Below are 18390 nucleotides of genomic sequence, written 5' to 3'. Positions count from 1 at the left end.
TTGATGAATTTGTGTTTTCATCATTAATGCCTATGAATCTTTGTTTGATCTTTTATGCATCTTAATGCTCAGTGCATTACTTTAAGTTAGAAGAAGTATGTCGGACAGATGAGATTAGCCCACTCACACGGGTACGCCTCTATTTACTTGTGTGATAAATAGAGATGAGACTGTTTTTTAAGCTTATTATCTAGGTGATAATTGAGAGCTCAAGCTTAAAACACGTATGTCGCCTTAACTGGATGTTAAGATGAGGACATAATACTTACTATGTCCGAGAGTAAAATACCCCACATATTTTACTTTATCTCCTATGATGCCGATGTGAGTTCCGATGAATTTAGTGAATGAGTAGATACGTGAACTCAAGTTAGACATTGGGTATGTCTAAACTATCATCTGTACGGTATTGAAAGGTGTAGACATACGCTCCATGGGAAAGGAGTTAATACCGTAATACGTATTTCATACTACGTATGCAAGAGACGACCAATAAGAGTGGCAAAAGTTTGATCTCAACTTTTATGTCGTGTGAGACTCTTGAGGAAGAGAGTTCCTCAACTTCTTAGTCCCCTCATGACTCTTACTTATTCTCAAGATTTCTATTTAGTGTTTGCTATCTTAGGATGTTGCCAATGATCATGAGTTTGATTCGATCTAATGGGGCATTTCTAGAAAAGCAAGCTGGACTGAAATTGAGAGTTTGAAAGAAAGAAGAAGATTGATTTTGGAGAATCACATTGTAGTTTTGTATTCACCGGTTAACCAATTATGACTGTCTTTGTGATAATCATAATTGTGAATACAATAAATATATCATTGTTTAAAAGAGATCAAGAGAGATAAAATGTGATCGATCGATCTAGGGTACTGCATACTAAATCTACTCAGAAGTGATGCCCATTATGAGCTGCTATGTATTCCTAACGTATGTATGGCAACGAGCTCTCAAAGTATGCTTTGTCGCACGGATTATTCACCGGTATGAATGTTGAATAGAGGAAAAGAGGATTATGTTCGACCCACCATGTTAAGAGAAAGTCTATGATGGATTTTTTCTCTAATGAGGCCGAGTAGGGCTTGTCCGCCCATGTTAGTTTTGTACCACCATGTGCGAGTGGGAGATGATGGATTTATGAGATGGGCCCGAGTTGGCCGTCCGCCCGCCTGTGGGCCTGGGGGCCCCGGCCCACGGGAATAGGGCCCGTGGAAGGGGAGAGGTATAAAAGGAGGAGAGAGAGAGAGAAGATAACGTTTGACAATTCAACGTATGTCTTCTCCCCCGCGCGTTCTCTCTTCCTCCAAAAAGAACAGTAAGTTCAAGGCACTGTTTTCTCTCCTTCAAGTCATCATCAGATCGAACGGGGCCAGAATTTCTTCCTCTTCTTCAGCGTTGGTGTTTAATCTGTGGCTAACAAGGTACGCTGAATCCGTGGTGTGCTTTACGATCGGTGATGCGTGTTTTCCCGGCTTCGTCTTCCGCATTGATTTAGGGTTCGATTTAGTGTCGAATCCGGCTTTTCGGATCAGTAATTCCCAACAGATCTCAATTTGCTTGACTCCATGTCGTTTGGGGCCGTGTCGTTCGAGGAGCTGTTAGGTTAGTGCAACAAGGTTTTCAAGAAGAACCACAGCGACCTCGCTCAGCTCGAGGAATGCCTTAAGAGCTTCGGCTACGTCCTCAGTACTTTGGGCTGGACCATTTTTCTGCCTGTGTATTTGATTGCAAATAATTGCGTGGAGCTAGTTTACTTGGTGTTGAAGTGTACATCAATATGCTGGATTGATAGGTCAAGAATGCTGGGGCACTGGTAAAAGAACAATATTGAAGCGTACGTCAATATGCTGGATCGATGGGAGTTGAAAGGAATGAAAACGTGCAAGTCAGTTATGTGCAGACCTTGATGTCCTGGTTTTGTTTCTTAGATGTTGACGATGTTAAAGAAGATACAGTCAAATGATGGATTTGACCAGCCATCTTCATGTTTGGGGTGACTTACTGCAGTGGCTTCTATGACGAACGGTTTTGAAGTCCATTCTCTGTTGACCCCTCTCGAGCTGTTAGGTCACTGCAGCAAGGTTTTCAAGAAGCGAGAGTCCTGGTTGGTGATCCCGGTGCTTTTTGTGGAAGGGATCATATGCCTTCCTTGTTCTTCCCTGTTATTGTTACATTTTAGCTGATCGCAATGACTTATACCTTCCTTGTTCTTCCTCAGGCAAAAGCTTGCAATGCTCATCGGTAGCATTCAACCATCAGAACTCCTCTCCTTTGCAAAATCTCAGGTAATACAATCTTTCTGATCGTGTCCTAGTCACTGATACAATCAGTTAGTCGAGGAAAACGTGACAATTCGATGTTTGTGCTCGGAAAATCTCAATTTTTTTCCTTAGCTCAAGATACAATGGGATAATATTCTGGCCATGAGTGTCGAACATATGCAGGTGGACTATATCCTGGGAGACAACCCCAGAGCCACGAGCTACATGATCGGGTATGGGAACAACTACCCAAGGCAGGTCCATCATCGGGCGGCTTCTATTGTGTCCATTAAGGAGGATTCGTCCTTTGTGAGCTGCTGAGGCGGTTATGCCACCTAGTTTAGTTGCAAAGCGAGCGAACCCAATCTCATCACTGGTGCTATCGTCGGTGGCCCCGATGCATATGATAACTTTGCTGATCAAAGAGACAATTACAAGCAAATGGAGCCTGCTACTCACAACAACGCTCCATTCCCTGGCATATTAGTCCGGTTGAGTGGTGGTCATGGCGGTTACGGTCAGCTCCTTCCAAGTATTTGATCTTTGAAAATTGCTGTTATTTCAGACAAAAGCAATGTCTTGACATATTTCGGCATCTGATGGATGGGTTTCTATTCAATGGAGTGGTTGTTCCTGCGCCGAAAGCAGCCATGGCAGAGCCAAGTCCCGCTCTTGGTACAATTTCCTCTGCCTTCCCTTGTTTTCTTTGATTAATTCTGTGATTCAATTACCTCGCTCATCTGCCGTCGCCTTCTTGACTCCAGTAACAGCTTCCAACGAGCTGTCCACCAAGCAGAAGCCAACAGCGTCATGGACTGCCAACGGGAGAACTTACCACAGATAGTTGACGGTGGTGACCGACAAGTTGGACAAGACGCTGAAATATGTCAACCTGTTGATCTCCAAGCTCTACGGTCCTCTGTGGGGACTAACCAAGTCCGGCGACTCGTATGTGTACCCTTCTTGGATCCAATCCTTACCTTCAGGGAAGAGCCTTGAGTTTGTGTACATCCACGCTTCGCCTCAAGCGGACATCTCCATCTCAAGCTACACTATGGCATAGGAAGATACTCCAGCTTCATAAGTAATTGCACAGTTTTTCTGGGGTTTCAGGGATGTAAAGGATTGTGTAGCAATACTTGTTGGATACGACCTCAAAAAGTTCTCGCTTTCTTTCTTTTTGAAAATTTTCATCTTCGCTTCATGATGTTGGAACCTGCTTCCAAGCTGAATAAGGGTGAGGATCGGAGGACAAAAGGAGTGAAGAGACATTATAAAACGACTGCTCATCCTCTTTCCCCTCGACTTTGCCGATTAAAAGAGAAAGAGTCTGAGATGTGCCACACCAAAGAATGGTTTGTTGAGAACTGAGAAAAGAAAGGGCCCCTTATAGTTTTTTTTTTTTTTTTTTTTTGAGCAAAGGGCTACCTTATAGTTTGCGGAGTCCTTTTTGTTTCTTGAACTTTTCCTTCTTTTCCTTCTTATGATTGTGTTTTTAAAAAGCTTTGCAACAATTTTTGTGTTTATTAGGATATAGCCTTCTGCAAGAGAGTTGTGTCTATTCGGTTCTTGAAGAATTTAAGGTATGAAAGTTTACTTTTGCTCATTTGGAGAGAGCTATTCCCATGTTGACTTTGTTCATGAATTTCCTGCACTCCTCTTTACTTTCTTTTTTCATTATGCATGCAGAGGATCTGTATACCAGAAAGTAAGATTGGGTCTACATAATCTATTTTCATAATCTTTTCTAGTTGGGAACCACCAGTACCCCGAACTCAACATTCTCAAGTTTACCAATTGAACAAGACTGGCATATTGTCGCAAAGTAGTAAGCTCAAGTGGACTCCACTTAATGGATGGATATAGAGATAGTATCTGTCACAAGTAGAGATAAAACAATCTCCAACACAATGTTGATGTTGTAATTGCCAATCTTGGGAAAAAAATTCATCATTAAGGATCTGGCATTTAAATACCAACTTGAAGTCATTATACAAGATGAACATTGATTAGCCCAACACTGGCCATAAAGAAACGTTCTCAGTTGCAGAGTACCTATTTACATTTTACTAGTTTGGTTTCTTCAGCTCGATCACACTCACACTGATATTGTCCTGGCTACCTCGAACCACAGCCAGTTTAGCTAGCATTGCAGCCACCTCGGTGGCGTTACTTCCTCTCAACTCCTTAGGGAACCTCCTCTTTATATGTCCGTCGAGGCATCTCCTCACGACCTGGCGGGCAACCACATTAGAGAGTGCATCCCATAACCCATCGCTTGTTATCACAAGGAAGTCGTCCAACTTTGTTCTCTTGCTTTCCGTGACCTCTGGCTCAGCCATCACGTATTGCTTCAAATAATAGTCCCCTGTAGCAAGTAAACGCCGCTATCAGATATAGACACCACACAATACAATAGAAAAAGCCAGTCTCCACCTAAAACTTCTGCATGAGAGGTGTTGGTTATTGATCCCTGTTGGTAATTCGCCCCCGGCATTGTTTCAGTACATGTCGAAAGGCTGCAGTTACCAATTCTAAGGTGCACTCAAACAACTTGTTACCAATCTAGTATCCGAGTGATTCAATATGTTCCTTTCAAGTAGAGGTTTGGCACCACAATAGTACTAATGCTAACCACAAATTCGACTTGCTTAGCACTTGCTGAAGTAATCAGTGCAATTGGAAACCAACATTACATGCATAAAAGCATTGAATAAAGTCTGTCATTACAGCCATTTGATTGATGAAGTTCCACATACCAATTGACCTCGATGTAGCAAGCACGCCTAGGACACAGGATCCATTCCAATCTGTGACCCTTCCGCCGGCTACTTCCACTCTCTCCTTCTCATTAGGCCTGTCAGGCTATTCAGGGGATCAGTAAGCCATTTTAATCGAAATCCAAAAGATTTAACTCAAGGTATGACGCATGACAGGACGTAACTATTTTCACTTTAGCTCAAGTAATTTATTCTGCTACCAATTTAGCATTGGCAACTAATTGAGTATCTACTGTGGCAAATGCTCTAAAGATGTTGCTCAGGAAAATCTTCCCACGTTTCAAATTGTACCATTTCAATATGAAGATGACTTTACTCGCTTTCACTGGCTGAAGACCTTGTTACTATTTCAATATCAAAAAATAGACATGTCATTGAAGAAGAGACGGTATAAAAGTATTGGCAAGAGCTTTCAAAGGTTTGCATTCATTTATCAACCCGGTAACATGCCATATTGCGATGGGGCACCACTAGCTATTTCCCGTTCGTGGCGACCTGAAGTGATTTCAACAGTGTTCTATGAAAGAATTGCAGAATGAACAATGCGTGGCTGACCACAAAAGATCACAGGGATGAATTCTAGTTCACTGATTAAACCAACAGGGCAAGATGAGCTTCAGCCTGTCTACATAACCATGAACGAAAAACAGAGAATGCCATAGTGTAGCAAGTTCCCCTAATCATAGGATGTCCACCCTGCGAAGCATGACCCCAAAGTCAACCTAATAAATTAAGCACCTTTGAAAGTACACCAAGTGATCTTTTGGAAGTATAACCTAGAAACGACACGAAGTAGACAAAAAGGATAAGACTTGTAGATCAAGATTTCTGGCAAAATGTCTGAATAAATGAAGTGTCTTTTGCTCTTACCAAAAAAATAAAAAATTAAAAAAAATGAAGTGTCTTTTGGGGGGAAGAAGAACAAGATTAGATCCCCTGAGCTCCACAGCTTCAATGGAAACGAACAAACACAAAGCGAGAGCTCACCTTGTGATCAACAGACAAGGGCATGACCACATCGCCACGACAAAACACCGCTCACGAATCCCCGCAGTTTGCGACCACAACCTCCTCCTTCCCCACCACCGCCACCACCGCCGTCGACCCCGCCGTCCTGATCGATGCGTCCACCTCCTTTCCTCCAACCTCGTCCAGCTTTCCGAATGACGCCTCCATCACCTTCCTCCACTCGCTCTCTCCACCTCCATCGCCGCACGCAGCCGGTAGCGGCAAGCATTCGCCAAATCAACTCACTGTTATGAGCCGCGAATGTAGCAGATCCGAAGCTGAATCGGAGAGAGCTGGAACTTCTTATTGCTTGGAGTCTACGACTTACAGCAAGAACATTCCTCGCCGTCTTGCGCAAGGAAACCACACCGGAGCAGAGGGGAGAAGGAACACAACGATGCAGGCCGAAGAAGCAACGTGCTTTGGGGCAGAGAGCGAAGATGAGCCAGCGCCGGAGCAAGGTGGAGGAGCAACGTGCTTTGGGCTAGAGAGCGGAGACGACCCAGCCCTGGAGCCGGCTGGAGAAGCAAAGCAACTTAGAGAGCGAATTCTCACCCAAAATTTTGAATGGAAAAGGAAAGAAAGGAGGGAAGGGAAGCTGCAGCGTGGGGGTATCCATTCTTCAGAAAGGAGAAGCGAGAAAGCGCCATTAATGCGTGCAGGCCCACTCCAAAAGAGAGGGGAGAGAAAAAGCAACAGCAAGTCTACTAAGGGCCGTAAATTAGCGACCAAAAAAAAAAAAAAAAGGGCCGTAAATTTTTAAATAAAAAAGGGAAAATAATATATTTTGTGCAGAAAACCAGTGGGTCCATGGCGCACACGTAGAGCCACGCGTCACTTTAACATTGGACGGGGGCGCACGCTGACTTGGCGCACGCTGACGCGTCACTTTCTCATTGGTCCGTGCATCCTGGAGGCTTTATCTTCGTTCTTGACTCGTCTACTCGTCTTCGAGCCAAGCCAAGGACGACGTTATCGAACCGCGTCTAATATTCAATCAGCTAATTTTGTAGGAACACCTGTTGGCCTCTCTCCAACAACTTAGCCACCCTCGCCCCCATATAAACCCTCATGTATGTCTTCATTACCCACCAAACTACTCCACAAGCACTATCACTTAGAGAAATCACACAAACCCTAATTCTCAGCAAACCCCAAGCATGGCTCGCTCCCATGCCATTTGCATTGCCTCCGTCCTCTTGCTCTCCCTCTTCCTCACTTGCGCCAATGCTGCCACTTTCAATATTAGGAACGATTGCCCTTACACGGTCCGGGCTGCGGCCCTCCCAGAGGTGGCCGACGGCTTGACCGAGGCCAGCCCCGGAGCGTAAACGCCGCCTTGGCACCCGCACAGCGGCCGTATCTCGGCCCTGGACTAACCGCCAATTTGATGCAGCCCGGTGAGGGCAAGTGCCGCATCGGCGACCGTGGCGGCGTCCGCGAGTGCACATCATCCGCCAGCCCCCAAACACCTCGGCCGAGTATGCGCCGAACCGGTTCGGCGGCAAGGACTTCTTTGACATCTCCACTGGTCGACGGCTTCAACGTCCCCATGGACTTCACCCGACCTCCAACGGGTGCACCCGTGGGATCAAGTGCACGGCCGACATCAATGGCTGCCCCCCTACCAAGGCGCCCCGCGGTGCAACGGCCCCCGCAACGTGTTCAAGACCGACCCGCACCGCTGCAACTCCGGAAGCTGCGGGCCCACAAATTTCTCCAAGTTCTTCAAGGATAGGTGCCCCGATGCTTACAGTTATCCTAAGGATGATCAAACCAGCACTTTCACCTGCCTTGGTGGAACCAACTATGGGGTCGTGTTCTGCCCTAACAAATGTAAGTATGGAAATAGACGATGTTCTCTATTATTTTCTGAAAAAGGTTTGAAATAATCTCTATTGCAAACTTTTTTGTGATAAACAAACCTTTTGTTTTTGTCTTCTTTTTGTTTTGCGTTTTTACTGTGATTTGGCCTCAGAGATTATTTTTGCAGCTATTAATCTTTTTAATTTTTTCTGCAGAGGGGTTTCAGTAAAAGAAAAAAAGCCAAAAAAATTAGATCTATTTTGATAATAGTCAATTCAACCTCGACCTAAAAATATGCAGAGAATAAGGGTGAAGACTAAAAAACATGTTGAAACCCGACCGAGATGCCGCGATTAACGGGAGAATCGAACTTTACGTGCTTGACTGAAAGTAAAATCAAATATTTTTCCAACGAGTTTCATTACATCTGCGAGTTTGACTTAGTCTTGTCTTGACTAAACAAATGTCTCAAAGTGATGTCTGCTTTCGAGGTTTTAAACAAATGATTGCTTAAATCACAAAAAAAGAAAAAAATAATTAACAACAAATATTTTATCCTCTACAAAATTATTTAGACATAAATTATTGTTGATATTCAAAACATGGCATATTAATTAATTATTATAAACGATACAAATAATTATTTTTAAAAAAATATTTTTTCAATTATTCATTTTTCATAATATAAATGGAGCCTGAATCGTTTTGAGTTGTTCTTTTCTTTTGTGGTTGTTCCCTAGAAGGTGCAACAAGAGGACCTAACATAAAATTAAATAAAAGGAAGCCTAATTTGCTAATAAAGCATCAATTAATGGTGATTGTGCATATCGTTAGACTAGGTAGTGCATTCAAAATCGCAATATTTACTTATTTGATTATTTAATTATTGCTCTCGGATCACTTTTGCATAGAACCCTAGACAAGTAAACCAACTTATGAGTAAGTACGTCTATGATTTATGTGGCTGCACAAGTTCATATGGGTATTCTAGTATGGATCTTGTCAATGAGTGCAGTAACTAGATCACTCATTTATCACATCTAATAAGAAATTTTTTTTTTTTTGGTGACTATTTTCAATATATTGATTACACATGACACAAGAGGGATGGTGCTTTGAAAGTAACAAATATTCTTTAGTTGGGTTTTGACAAAATCCTTATGAAATATTGACAAATTATACCTAACAAAGATAAATAATTAACATGGCGTTGTTCACGTGAAATGTATTTGGGATTTTATCCTTTAAATGGACATGTTGATTATTATCTATTCTCAGTGATCATATCTTTAGGGAAAGGAAGGGCTTAATCTACTTCGCCATGAGCAAAACCAAAGCATATTTACTGCGTTCACATTTTACGTTGACAAGTTTTAGATCGGACATCCACGCAAGATCTATAGTCGACTGTGACAAAAAAATCTGACGACTAACAAGAATGCCGGGTAAATTTTCCATGCATATAATCAAATCAAAGGGAACTTGCCGAGTTCAAATTCGAAAGACTCGACATTGACATTTTTTAGATCGGACACCGACGCAAGATTCAACGAACCTTGAATCCGACGACCGACAAGAGCGGAGTTAAATTTTTGGCGCACGTAGTGGTGGGTGGGAAGACGAACCCGAAAGAGTGATGCCGTGTAGTCACGGGTTTCTAGTTTCTATCGATGACATGTGCTTTGACTAAATCAAACTGAGAGAAGTTCCTCTCTCGATCTCTTTAGTCCTTGGTCCTTACGCGGCCTCCGCGAAAGGCGCGTATATCCATTCGTTGACTCGTGGTTTGTCCCCCATTTGACACGATCGTCTGCACAGAAATTTCTGGGAAAGTTCACTGGCATTTTATCGTCGATTTCCCCATTCCTTACGCCAAGTCTATGGTTCCTCAATCTACATAGACCCCCTCTCTGCGAGTCAAAATAATCAGCGAGGGGAGCTCAATGGAAAAAATGGCTCTTCTTCAAGCGGTTCTAGCACTTGTGTCCCGGTCAAGTGTTCAAGAACCTATATGAGCTCAATACTCGGCCTCCGTCCCTAATCTCGTCCCCTCTGCTGCAGCTACTTTTACAGATGCAGCTACTTTTAAAGATGCAGCTACTTTTAGGGTTGTCAATCAGTGCACATACACTGTTTGGGCCGCGGCAACACCTGGTGGCGGGCGCAGGCTTGACCGTGGCCAGACGTGGGTCCTATCTGTGGGCGCGGGCACAACCACAAGGCGCATATGGGGCCGGACCAATTGCAGCTTCGACGCCAACGGCCAGGGCCGGTGCGAGACTGGCGACTGCGACCTACTCTTGGACTGCTCAAGCTCCGGTAGCCCGCCCAGCACCGTCGCAGAGTTCAACTCGAGCCAGAACGGTCGGGACATCCTGGACATATCGCTCGTCAACGGTTTCAACATCCCCATGCAATTGAGGCCCACCACCGGTGCGTGCAGGGGGATCAAGTGCTCAGATGACATCAACAACCAGTGCCCAGAGGTGCTGAAGGCCCCTGGGGGGTGCAACGATCCGTGCACAGTGTTCAAGACCGCCCAGTATTGTTGCAACGATGCGTCCGAGAGCTGTGGCTCCACTGCTTACTCCCAATTTTTCAAGGATAGGTGCCCGGATGCTTTTAGCTACCCACGAGATGATCCAGCAACCTTCACTTGCCCAGGTGGTACCAACTATACGGTCACATTTTGCCCATAAGGGACAAAATTTTACGTAGAGTAAAAATAGTGTTGGCCAATTAATGAAAGTAGCTCATGAGCTCAATTTGTAGGGGTTTTGCCCTTCACTACTTTAATAGCTTTGGTGACAATTTATACGCAACGCAAATTAAGATTCCTCTCGTTTATACCCGTATTATTTTCAATTCTTCGGTATGCTATAAAAACATCCTCTAAATGAAAGAGATTGCCTTTGCCATTTTGGAGATTTGACAAGTTGGTCATGACTCAATATCGGTTCGTGTTTCATGATGTGCGCATGGGTTTAATTTGGTTTTAGAGAAAAAATGGACCTAATCGGGGGCTCGCGATGGACGGACCCGACGAGTTCGCGGGGCAATTGGGTGAGCTTGGATATCGATCTTCGGCCGATCGGTCTAAGGCCACCAAGCCTTTTTGCATTGGTTTCTTCGTTGGGCAAAGTTCAAATTCAGCCCGCCCAAGTCCATCCAGTAATTGGGCCTACTCTAGCTACCTTTGAAATCACGGATTGGAAAGGCTAGTAATAAGAAACGAGAGGGGCTGTCCTACGGTTTACCGAGAGACAGATGCCCAAGTCAAAAACCGTTCAAACTGAATCGGCCTAGACTGAATCGGACTGGTGGTTTAGTCCAGGTTTCAAGAAGTATTGGTCTAGTTCTTGGTTTCTAAAATCGGGAACTGGTGTCCAAATAGTTTGGTTCTCGATTCCAAGGGAGAACCAGCCGGTGTGGTGAATGCGATTGAATATTTAAATAAGCGAGTCAATTCCAATGGGGAAAATTGTCCAAAACGTCACGAAATTCATTTTTGTTAATTCAGTTATAAATCCTTTAATAATGCCCATTTAGTTCTAAAGAATTTTACATTTAGCTAATGGAATCCATTTGGCCAAAAATTGTTGACATGGACACAGGTCATCGTTGTTACTAATATTAAATATTTTTTTCAATTTTTTTTATTTTTAAAATTGAAAACAAGTGCAAAAGCTGCTGTGCTAATTATTGAATTGACATAATGTTGTTATCATGCTGACTAGTCATAAGTTGAAATCATATGTGTTAAAATTATCTCACATCACCTCTTTAGAGGATTCATACACTCTTATATAGATATGAAATCCCTTTATTTTTCAATTTAAAATTTAAAATTGATTTTTGAAAGGTATGCATGTTGATTCCTTAGGATAAACCCATTGGATGGATGCTCTCAAGAACTGTTTCGCTTTCAATTCAAATCGTTTTCTTAGGATAAGGTTTTCCTGTAGATAGAATGACGCCTCTCTGTCTCTTGGGTTAGGCATAGTTGGACATGGAGAAGCACTGAAGTTGATACGTCTTCACATGTATCGGGCATCCAGCGAGACTCATGGTCTTGTTTAAAATCCGTGTACTTGCCCACTTATTTCCTAGAACACAAAATCAAGGGTGTAAAAGAAAACAAACTTAGAAAAAAAAAAAAAAACTGATTGTCTGACTCAAATCAGTGAATTCCTTCTGTGCATCGAATGGGTTTGGGATTATAACATCAGCGGTCTTTGTACTCTTATACAAGATTAAAAATCTTTTTTTTTTTTTCAACTCAAGTGGATTCTATACCTTTTATAAAACGTTCATCGTTCTTCTTTTTTACCATTCTAGTAACGGATTTTGCTGATGTGAATTTAATGTCATTAGTTATACCATCGTGATTAAGATATTCGTTCCACGATAAGATTTAAAGTTATACTTTGGTGGTGCAAGAATAATAACAAAGTTTCTTCATCCGATGTTCAGCCAAAGGTGACTTTTGATAACAAAGCTTCTTCGTCGACTTTAAACCCAACATGAAAATAGTTTTCTTTCATCTACTCTTAGGTACAAGAATTATCCCCTGGGGATTCACCCTAATATTGAGAAGAAAAACCACAAAAAGAAATAAAAGAAAGGAAGGAAATAAGGCTCCATTTGTTTTGTAAAAATTGAATGGTTTGAAAAATATTTTCCTAAAAATAATTACTTATATCACTTAAAATAATTAGTCAATGAAAGATATGTTTATTTTTAACAAAAATATTTCTAAATATTTTCGTGACAGTAGAAATATTTTTCATTTATTTATTTTTAAAAGTGATAGAAACAATCATTTTTAAAAAATTATTTCGTATAAATTATTTAATTTTCACGAAATAAATATGTCATTAAATGCAAATTCTCACGTGCTAACTATTGAACTGACATAATGTGCTCACCGCACATGAATTGGTGCTCATTGTCATGCCACCCAGTCGAAATCGCACCTCTCTTGATTCCTCGGAATAATCGTATCGGGTGCTTGCGACTTGTCCTGTGAGTAGAGCCGTTAAATGGGTGGGTTGGGTCGGGTCATTAATGGTCCGACCCAAATTAACCCATTAACCCATTTATGACCCATTAATGTTTAATGTAAATTTTTCGACCCAAACCCAACCCGACCCATACCCAACCCATACCCGACCCGACCTAACTCATATTAATAAAATAATTTCATATTGAACAAATTTAGAAAAACTTATTCCCATGTTTTTTTTAAAGATTATATTATTAAAATACTTCCAAGCTTTTATATATATATATATATATATATATATATATATATATATATATATATTTTTTTTAAAAATTGTATTGCTAAAAATTTTTATACAATATAAATTTAATGGACAATTTTTATAAATTTTAAAATAATTATTTAAAAAATCGAAATTTAATTTATTTTTTAAATTAAATTTTTAATTATTTTTATTTTATTTTAAAATATAATTTTCTTTTCTTTTTCTCTTTTTTTTTCTTTTCTTTTTCTTCTCCTTCTTCTTCTTCTTCTTTGGTCGGCCCCCGCCACGATGACGGCCGGCGATCGGCCACGGGCGAGCCTCGAGCTCGAGCTCGCCGATGCCGGCGAGCTCGAGGCTCGCCCGACGCCGAGAGCTCGAGCTCGCCCTCGTCGGATCTGGTGAGGCTCGAGCCTTGCCCAATGTCGGTGAGCTTGACGACGCCGGCGAGCTCGACGATGCCGGCGAGCTCGAGGCTCGCCGGATCGGCGAGGCTCGAGCCACGGCCGACGCCGGCGAGCTCGAGTCTCGCCGGATCGGCGAGGCTCAAGCCTCGCCGGGCGTCGGCGAGGCCTCCGCCTCGCCGGATCCGGCGAGCTCGAGGCTCGCCTGGCCGGTCGCCGGCCGTCGCCGTGCCGGCGACCGGAAGGAGGAAGGAGAAAGAAAAAAGAGAAAGAAAAAAAAAGAAGAAAGAAAAAAAAAAGGAAGAAAAAGAAAAGAGAAAATAAAATAAAAAATTATAATTTGGATTTTTATAAAGTTGAAGAGAGAAGGAGGAATTATAATGTTTTTGTTAAAGATGAGTTTTCAACCCAACTCATTTAAAAACCCAATTAAGACCCACCTATCTTACACCTATAATTGTGAAATCCATTTAATTATCTTTTGTTATAAACAAGTGACCCATTTATGATCCATTTAAGATTTAAATGGGTCATAAATGGGTTTGTGACCCATTTTAACACCTCTACCTGTGAGATTAACAAGCATAAGCACGTGATTGCACCTCTTTCTTCTGCTTTTGATTTTTTCTGCGTCGTGTTTTCTTAGTCAAGACTTTGACAATAACGTTTGTGGACTCTTCTTGATGGTGAATATCGATCCCCCAAGAATAATTCCCTCCCCAATAGCATCATCGAAAGACCCAAAAAAAGAAAAAATAAAAATAACTAAGCGAAAATAACTTTCAAGTGATTTGCCATATATAACATTTATTTTGTCTAGGAAAATTCAATCTTTTTGCGATATTGGAGAGTGATCGCCGTTCGACGAAGAAACTTAAATTTTATTTAATATCTCGAAAAGAGGAATTAAAAAATATCTAGATAATCATAAATTTGGGAAATATATAATTAAATAATACCGAGTTTAAAATGAATGAATATACTTGAAATGACCATATATAGTGATTTTTTTTTTGGTAGTGGGATCAAGTATTGTCCGAGTTAGTTTTCACGTTCCTTAACGAGACGTCCGACTCCTTGGGTGATCTTAAGGGCACATTCCCTCAATATTGGCCCAGTGAATTTAGGATTTAACTTCAATGGGGCTTGAAGTTGAGACCACCAAAAGAGTAGCAAATTTTATTACCATGTCAATTACAATTCTTTTTTTGTATATTCTATTTTGAATTATCATGGATAACTCCTAAATCAAGCTCTTCCATAAAGTTCATGAGATTGATATGATTGTCACATGGCTTCATTATCTCCAACAATCCCACGTTAGAGAGAGATTTCTCAATAGGGCTTTAGTATGGACACATGTATGATAAAGAAGTATATAATCTCTATCAATTCAAAACTCGAAATAACAATTTGATCGACATAGTGAAATTGCATCAGGGGACAATATCAAGATTTTCATTTTAAAGTAATTATCAAATAACAAGTAGATACTTAAATTAAAAATGGTACGCTGCAACTCACATACTTGTCTTGCAGAAGTTCACCTGCTAATTCTCTCTGCTCAGCTTCTAATCCCTTTTCCTCATTTTCAGATATTGAGCTCATTGTTTTATAGCAAAGACTGGTTGAAATTTCTAAGCAGAAGGGCCTGAATGATGGATAATTGCCAAAACCATTAGCCGCTCCCTGATGATAAAGCTCTCAAGCACTCGCACGGTAAAAATTGTTGACCGGTTACAGATGAGCCTGTGTGCATTGTGGAGGCTTTATCTTCGTTCTTGACTTGACTTGGAGCCAAGCCAAGGACAGCATTATCAAACCCCATCTGATATTCGATCAACTAATCATGTAGAGACACCTGTTGGCCTCTCTCAGCCAATCCCTAGCTACGCTCGCCCCTATATAAACCCTCGTGCATTTCTCCATTACCCACCAAGCTAGTACACAAGTACTATCACATATCACACAAAACCAAGTTCTGAGCAAACCCTAAGCATGGCTCGCTCCCATGCCATTTGCATTTCCTCCGTCCTCTTGCTCTCCCTCTTCCTCACTTGCGCCAATGCTGCCACTTTCAATATTAGGAACAATTGCACCTACACGGTCTGGGCTGCGGCGGTCCCAGGAGGTGGCCAACAGCTTGACCGAGGCCAGTCCTGGAGCTTGAACGTGAGCCCTGGTACGAAACAAGCCCGTATCTGGGCCCGGACTAACTGCCAATTTGATGCCTCCGGGAAAGGCAAGTGCAAGACTGGCGATTGTGGCGGCGTCCGTGAGTGCACATCCTACGGCCAGCCCCCAAACACCCTGGCCGAGTATGCGCTGAACCAGTTCGGCGGCATGGACTTCTTTGTCATCTCCTTGGTTGACGGCTTCAACGTCCCCATGGACTTCAGCCCGAACTCCAATGGGTGCACCCGTGGGATCAAGTGCACGGCCGACATCAATGGCCAGTGCCCTGCCCGGCTAAAGGCGCCCGGCGGTTGCAACAACCCCTGCACCGTGTTCAGGACCAACCAGTACTGCTGCTACTCCGGAAGCTGCGGGCCCACGAATTTCTCCAAGTTCTTCAAGGATAGGTGCCCCGATGCTTACAGTTACCCTAAGGATGATCAAACCAGCAATTTCACCTGCCCTGGCGGAACCAACTATAAGGTTGTGTTCTGTCCTTGAAGTAAGAGCGGAATCGTAGGGAATACTCTATAGGAGACCCTATGCCGAAATAATGGTGCTCAAGTTAGTTTGAGCTAGTGTACTTGCACGAGTGTATTGCCTCAAGCTCCTCTATGTATGCAGCTGAGGCAAGAACAAATGTTTAAGGAGTTGAATAAATGAACATCTTTAGACGCTCTTAATCGAGCAATTTATATGACTGTTTAGTATTCCCTTTTCTTTGGGTTATCCATAGCTATCTCGCCTTTTTCTTCTTGGGATGTTGGAATCGAGAGGTGCAGAGCGAGGGCGACACTTGGATAAAAGAGACTATTGTTTGTAGATAAATAATAAAGGCTTCAGGCCGCGCTCGTGTAACGATGGGTTTTACCACTTACTCTACTTGCATTTGGAAGATTAAACCACCAACTTCGTTTCAAGATAATTTACGTCTATCGCCAACTTTGTTGTTTGTGAGATATCATTTTCATAGCACGTATTCGAACAACGCTCATGGTGTTGAATGAGACAGGCACAGATCCTAGGTAAATGCAAATTGAGTGGAGGGTGCAAGAAAAATACTCCTTGTAAATTAATCTATTGTACATTAGAGTTCCACATCTCACTTTTAAAGGCAATCCATTAAGGAGATATTGAGAGAAAATAATTAAAATGTTCCAAAAAAATAAATACTTTATGGGAAGAGCTACAGAAAATGTTAGGATCATCAATAATTGCTAATTTGCAACATTAAAACTCATCAAAACTTATGCTATAAGAACCAATACTTTTTATGTTTTTGGTTGAACACAAGTAATAGTATTGATTGATTGAGGCAAGTACAAATCCTAATGGGAAGCAAGTGAGTGGAGAGTGCAAAAAGAAGTACTCTTTGTAAGGAGAATAATAAATCTACTGCAAATTAGAGTATCATGTGTCATTTGTTAGGGATAATTCTTAAGAAAGAGTTTGTTATTACGACTTTACTTAGGAAAAAAAGTCTATGTTGACAATTCTTGATAATTCGGTATATAAAAGGCAATGAGAGCACCTGTAATAGTGATTCATGATGGAAAGAGGAATTATTCGCCACACACATAAAATCCACAAGACTTAGTCAATGTTGTCCAACTAGGGAAAATATGTTCACAATGGGCCCACTTTATCGATTCTGCTACATGAGAAATTATGAGCAATCTAAGTGCTATATGACTGGACTAAGATTGACACTTTTACATGGGTATTCAAACAAGGACACGCACGTAGAAGATGGTTGTCTTTTTCAAACATCCTAATATCGATCACTACTCCACCGTTTGATTGGATTGTTGTTTTGTCCATGGAAAACTGATTTCAATATGCGGTGTCAAAGACCATGTTTGAAGGAGAAATATATTTACGTGTATTGCCAACTTTGTCATTTGCGAGATATCATTTTCATAGCACGTATTCGAACAATGCTCATGGTGTTGAATGATACAGGCACAGATCCTAGGTAAATGCAAATTGAGTGGAAAGTGCAAGAAAAATACTCCTTGCAAATTAATCTATTATACATTAGAGTTCCACGTCTCACTTTTAAAGGCAATCCATTAAGGAGATATTGAGAGAAAATAATTAAAATGTTCCAAAAGATAAATACTTTATGAGAAGAGCTATAGAAAATGTTAGGATCATCAATAATTGCTAATTTGCAACATTAAAACTCATCAAAACTTATGCTATAAGAACCAATACTTTTTATGTTTTTTGGTTGAACACAAGTAATAGTATTGATTGATTGAGGCAAGTACAAATCCTAATGGGAAGCAAGTGAGTGGAGAGTGCAAAAAGAAGTACTCTTTGTAAGGAGAATAATAAATCTACTGCAAATTAGAGTATCATGTGTCATTTGTTAGGGATAATTCTTAAGAAAGAGTTTGTTATTACGACTTTACTTAGGAAAAAAAGTCTATGTTGACAATTCTTGATAATTCGGTATATAAAAGGCAATGAGAGCACCTGTAATAGTGATTCATGATGGAAAGAGGAATTATTCGCCACACACATAAAATCCACAAGACTTAGTCAATGTTGTCCAACTAGGGAAAATATGTTCACAATGGGCCCACTTTATCGATTCTGTTACATGAGAAATTATGAGCAATCTAAGTGCTATATGACTGGACTAAGATTGACACTTTTACATGGGTATTCAAACAAGGACACGCA

The 18390-nt window shown here is 41.5% G+C and overlaps 2 protein-coding genes and 2 pseudogenes across 2 annotated transcripts; 3 read left to right on the top strand and 1 right to left on the bottom strand.

Moving 5' to 3' along the window:
* Positions 1-4205: 4205 nt before the first annotated feature.
* On the bottom strand, positions 4206-6695 carry LOC120293161 (annotated as a pseudogene).
* Positions 6696-7116: 421 nt separating this feature from the next.
* Positions 7117-7939, top strand: LOC120295436 (annotated as a pseudogene).
* A 1352-nt stretch (positions 7940-9291) lies between these two features.
* Positions 9292-10704, top strand: LOC108959231 (thaumatin-like protein 1). The gene is made up of 2 exons (XM_018872692.2): positions 9292-9298; positions 9870-10704. The coding sequence occupies exons 1-2, from the start codon at positions 9292-9294 to the stop codon at positions 10550-10552; spliced, it is 690 nt and encodes a 229-aa protein (XP_018728237.2). The 3' UTR covers positions 10553-10704.
* Positions 10705-15474: 4770 nt separating this feature from the next.
* Positions 15475-16418, top strand: LOC104441785 (thaumatin-like protein). Its single transcript, XM_010055011.3, has one exon. The coding sequence runs from the start codon at positions 15523-15525 to the stop codon at positions 16198-16200; it is 678 nt and encodes a 225-aa protein (XP_010053313.2). The 5' UTR covers positions 15475-15522; the 3' UTR covers positions 16201-16418.
* Positions 16419-18390: the final 1972 nt, after the last annotated feature.

Source organism: Eucalyptus grandis, chromosome 1 (genome assembly GCF_016545825.1).
Source record: "Eucalyptus grandis isolate ANBG69807.140 chromosome 1, ASM1654582v1, whole genome shotgun sequence".
In the NCBI taxonomy this organism is placed as follows: Eukaryota; Viridiplantae; Streptophyta; class Magnoliopsida; order Myrtales; family Myrtaceae; genus Eucalyptus; species Eucalyptus grandis.
This window is presented reverse-complemented; position numbering and strand designations above follow the sequence as displayed.

What these genes read in the sequence shown, in the direction of transcription:
- LOC104441785 (XM_010055011.3), top strand. Translation starts at nt 15,523, where the DNA reads ATGGCTCGCTCCCATGCCATTTGCATTTCCTCCGTCCTCTTGCTCTCC.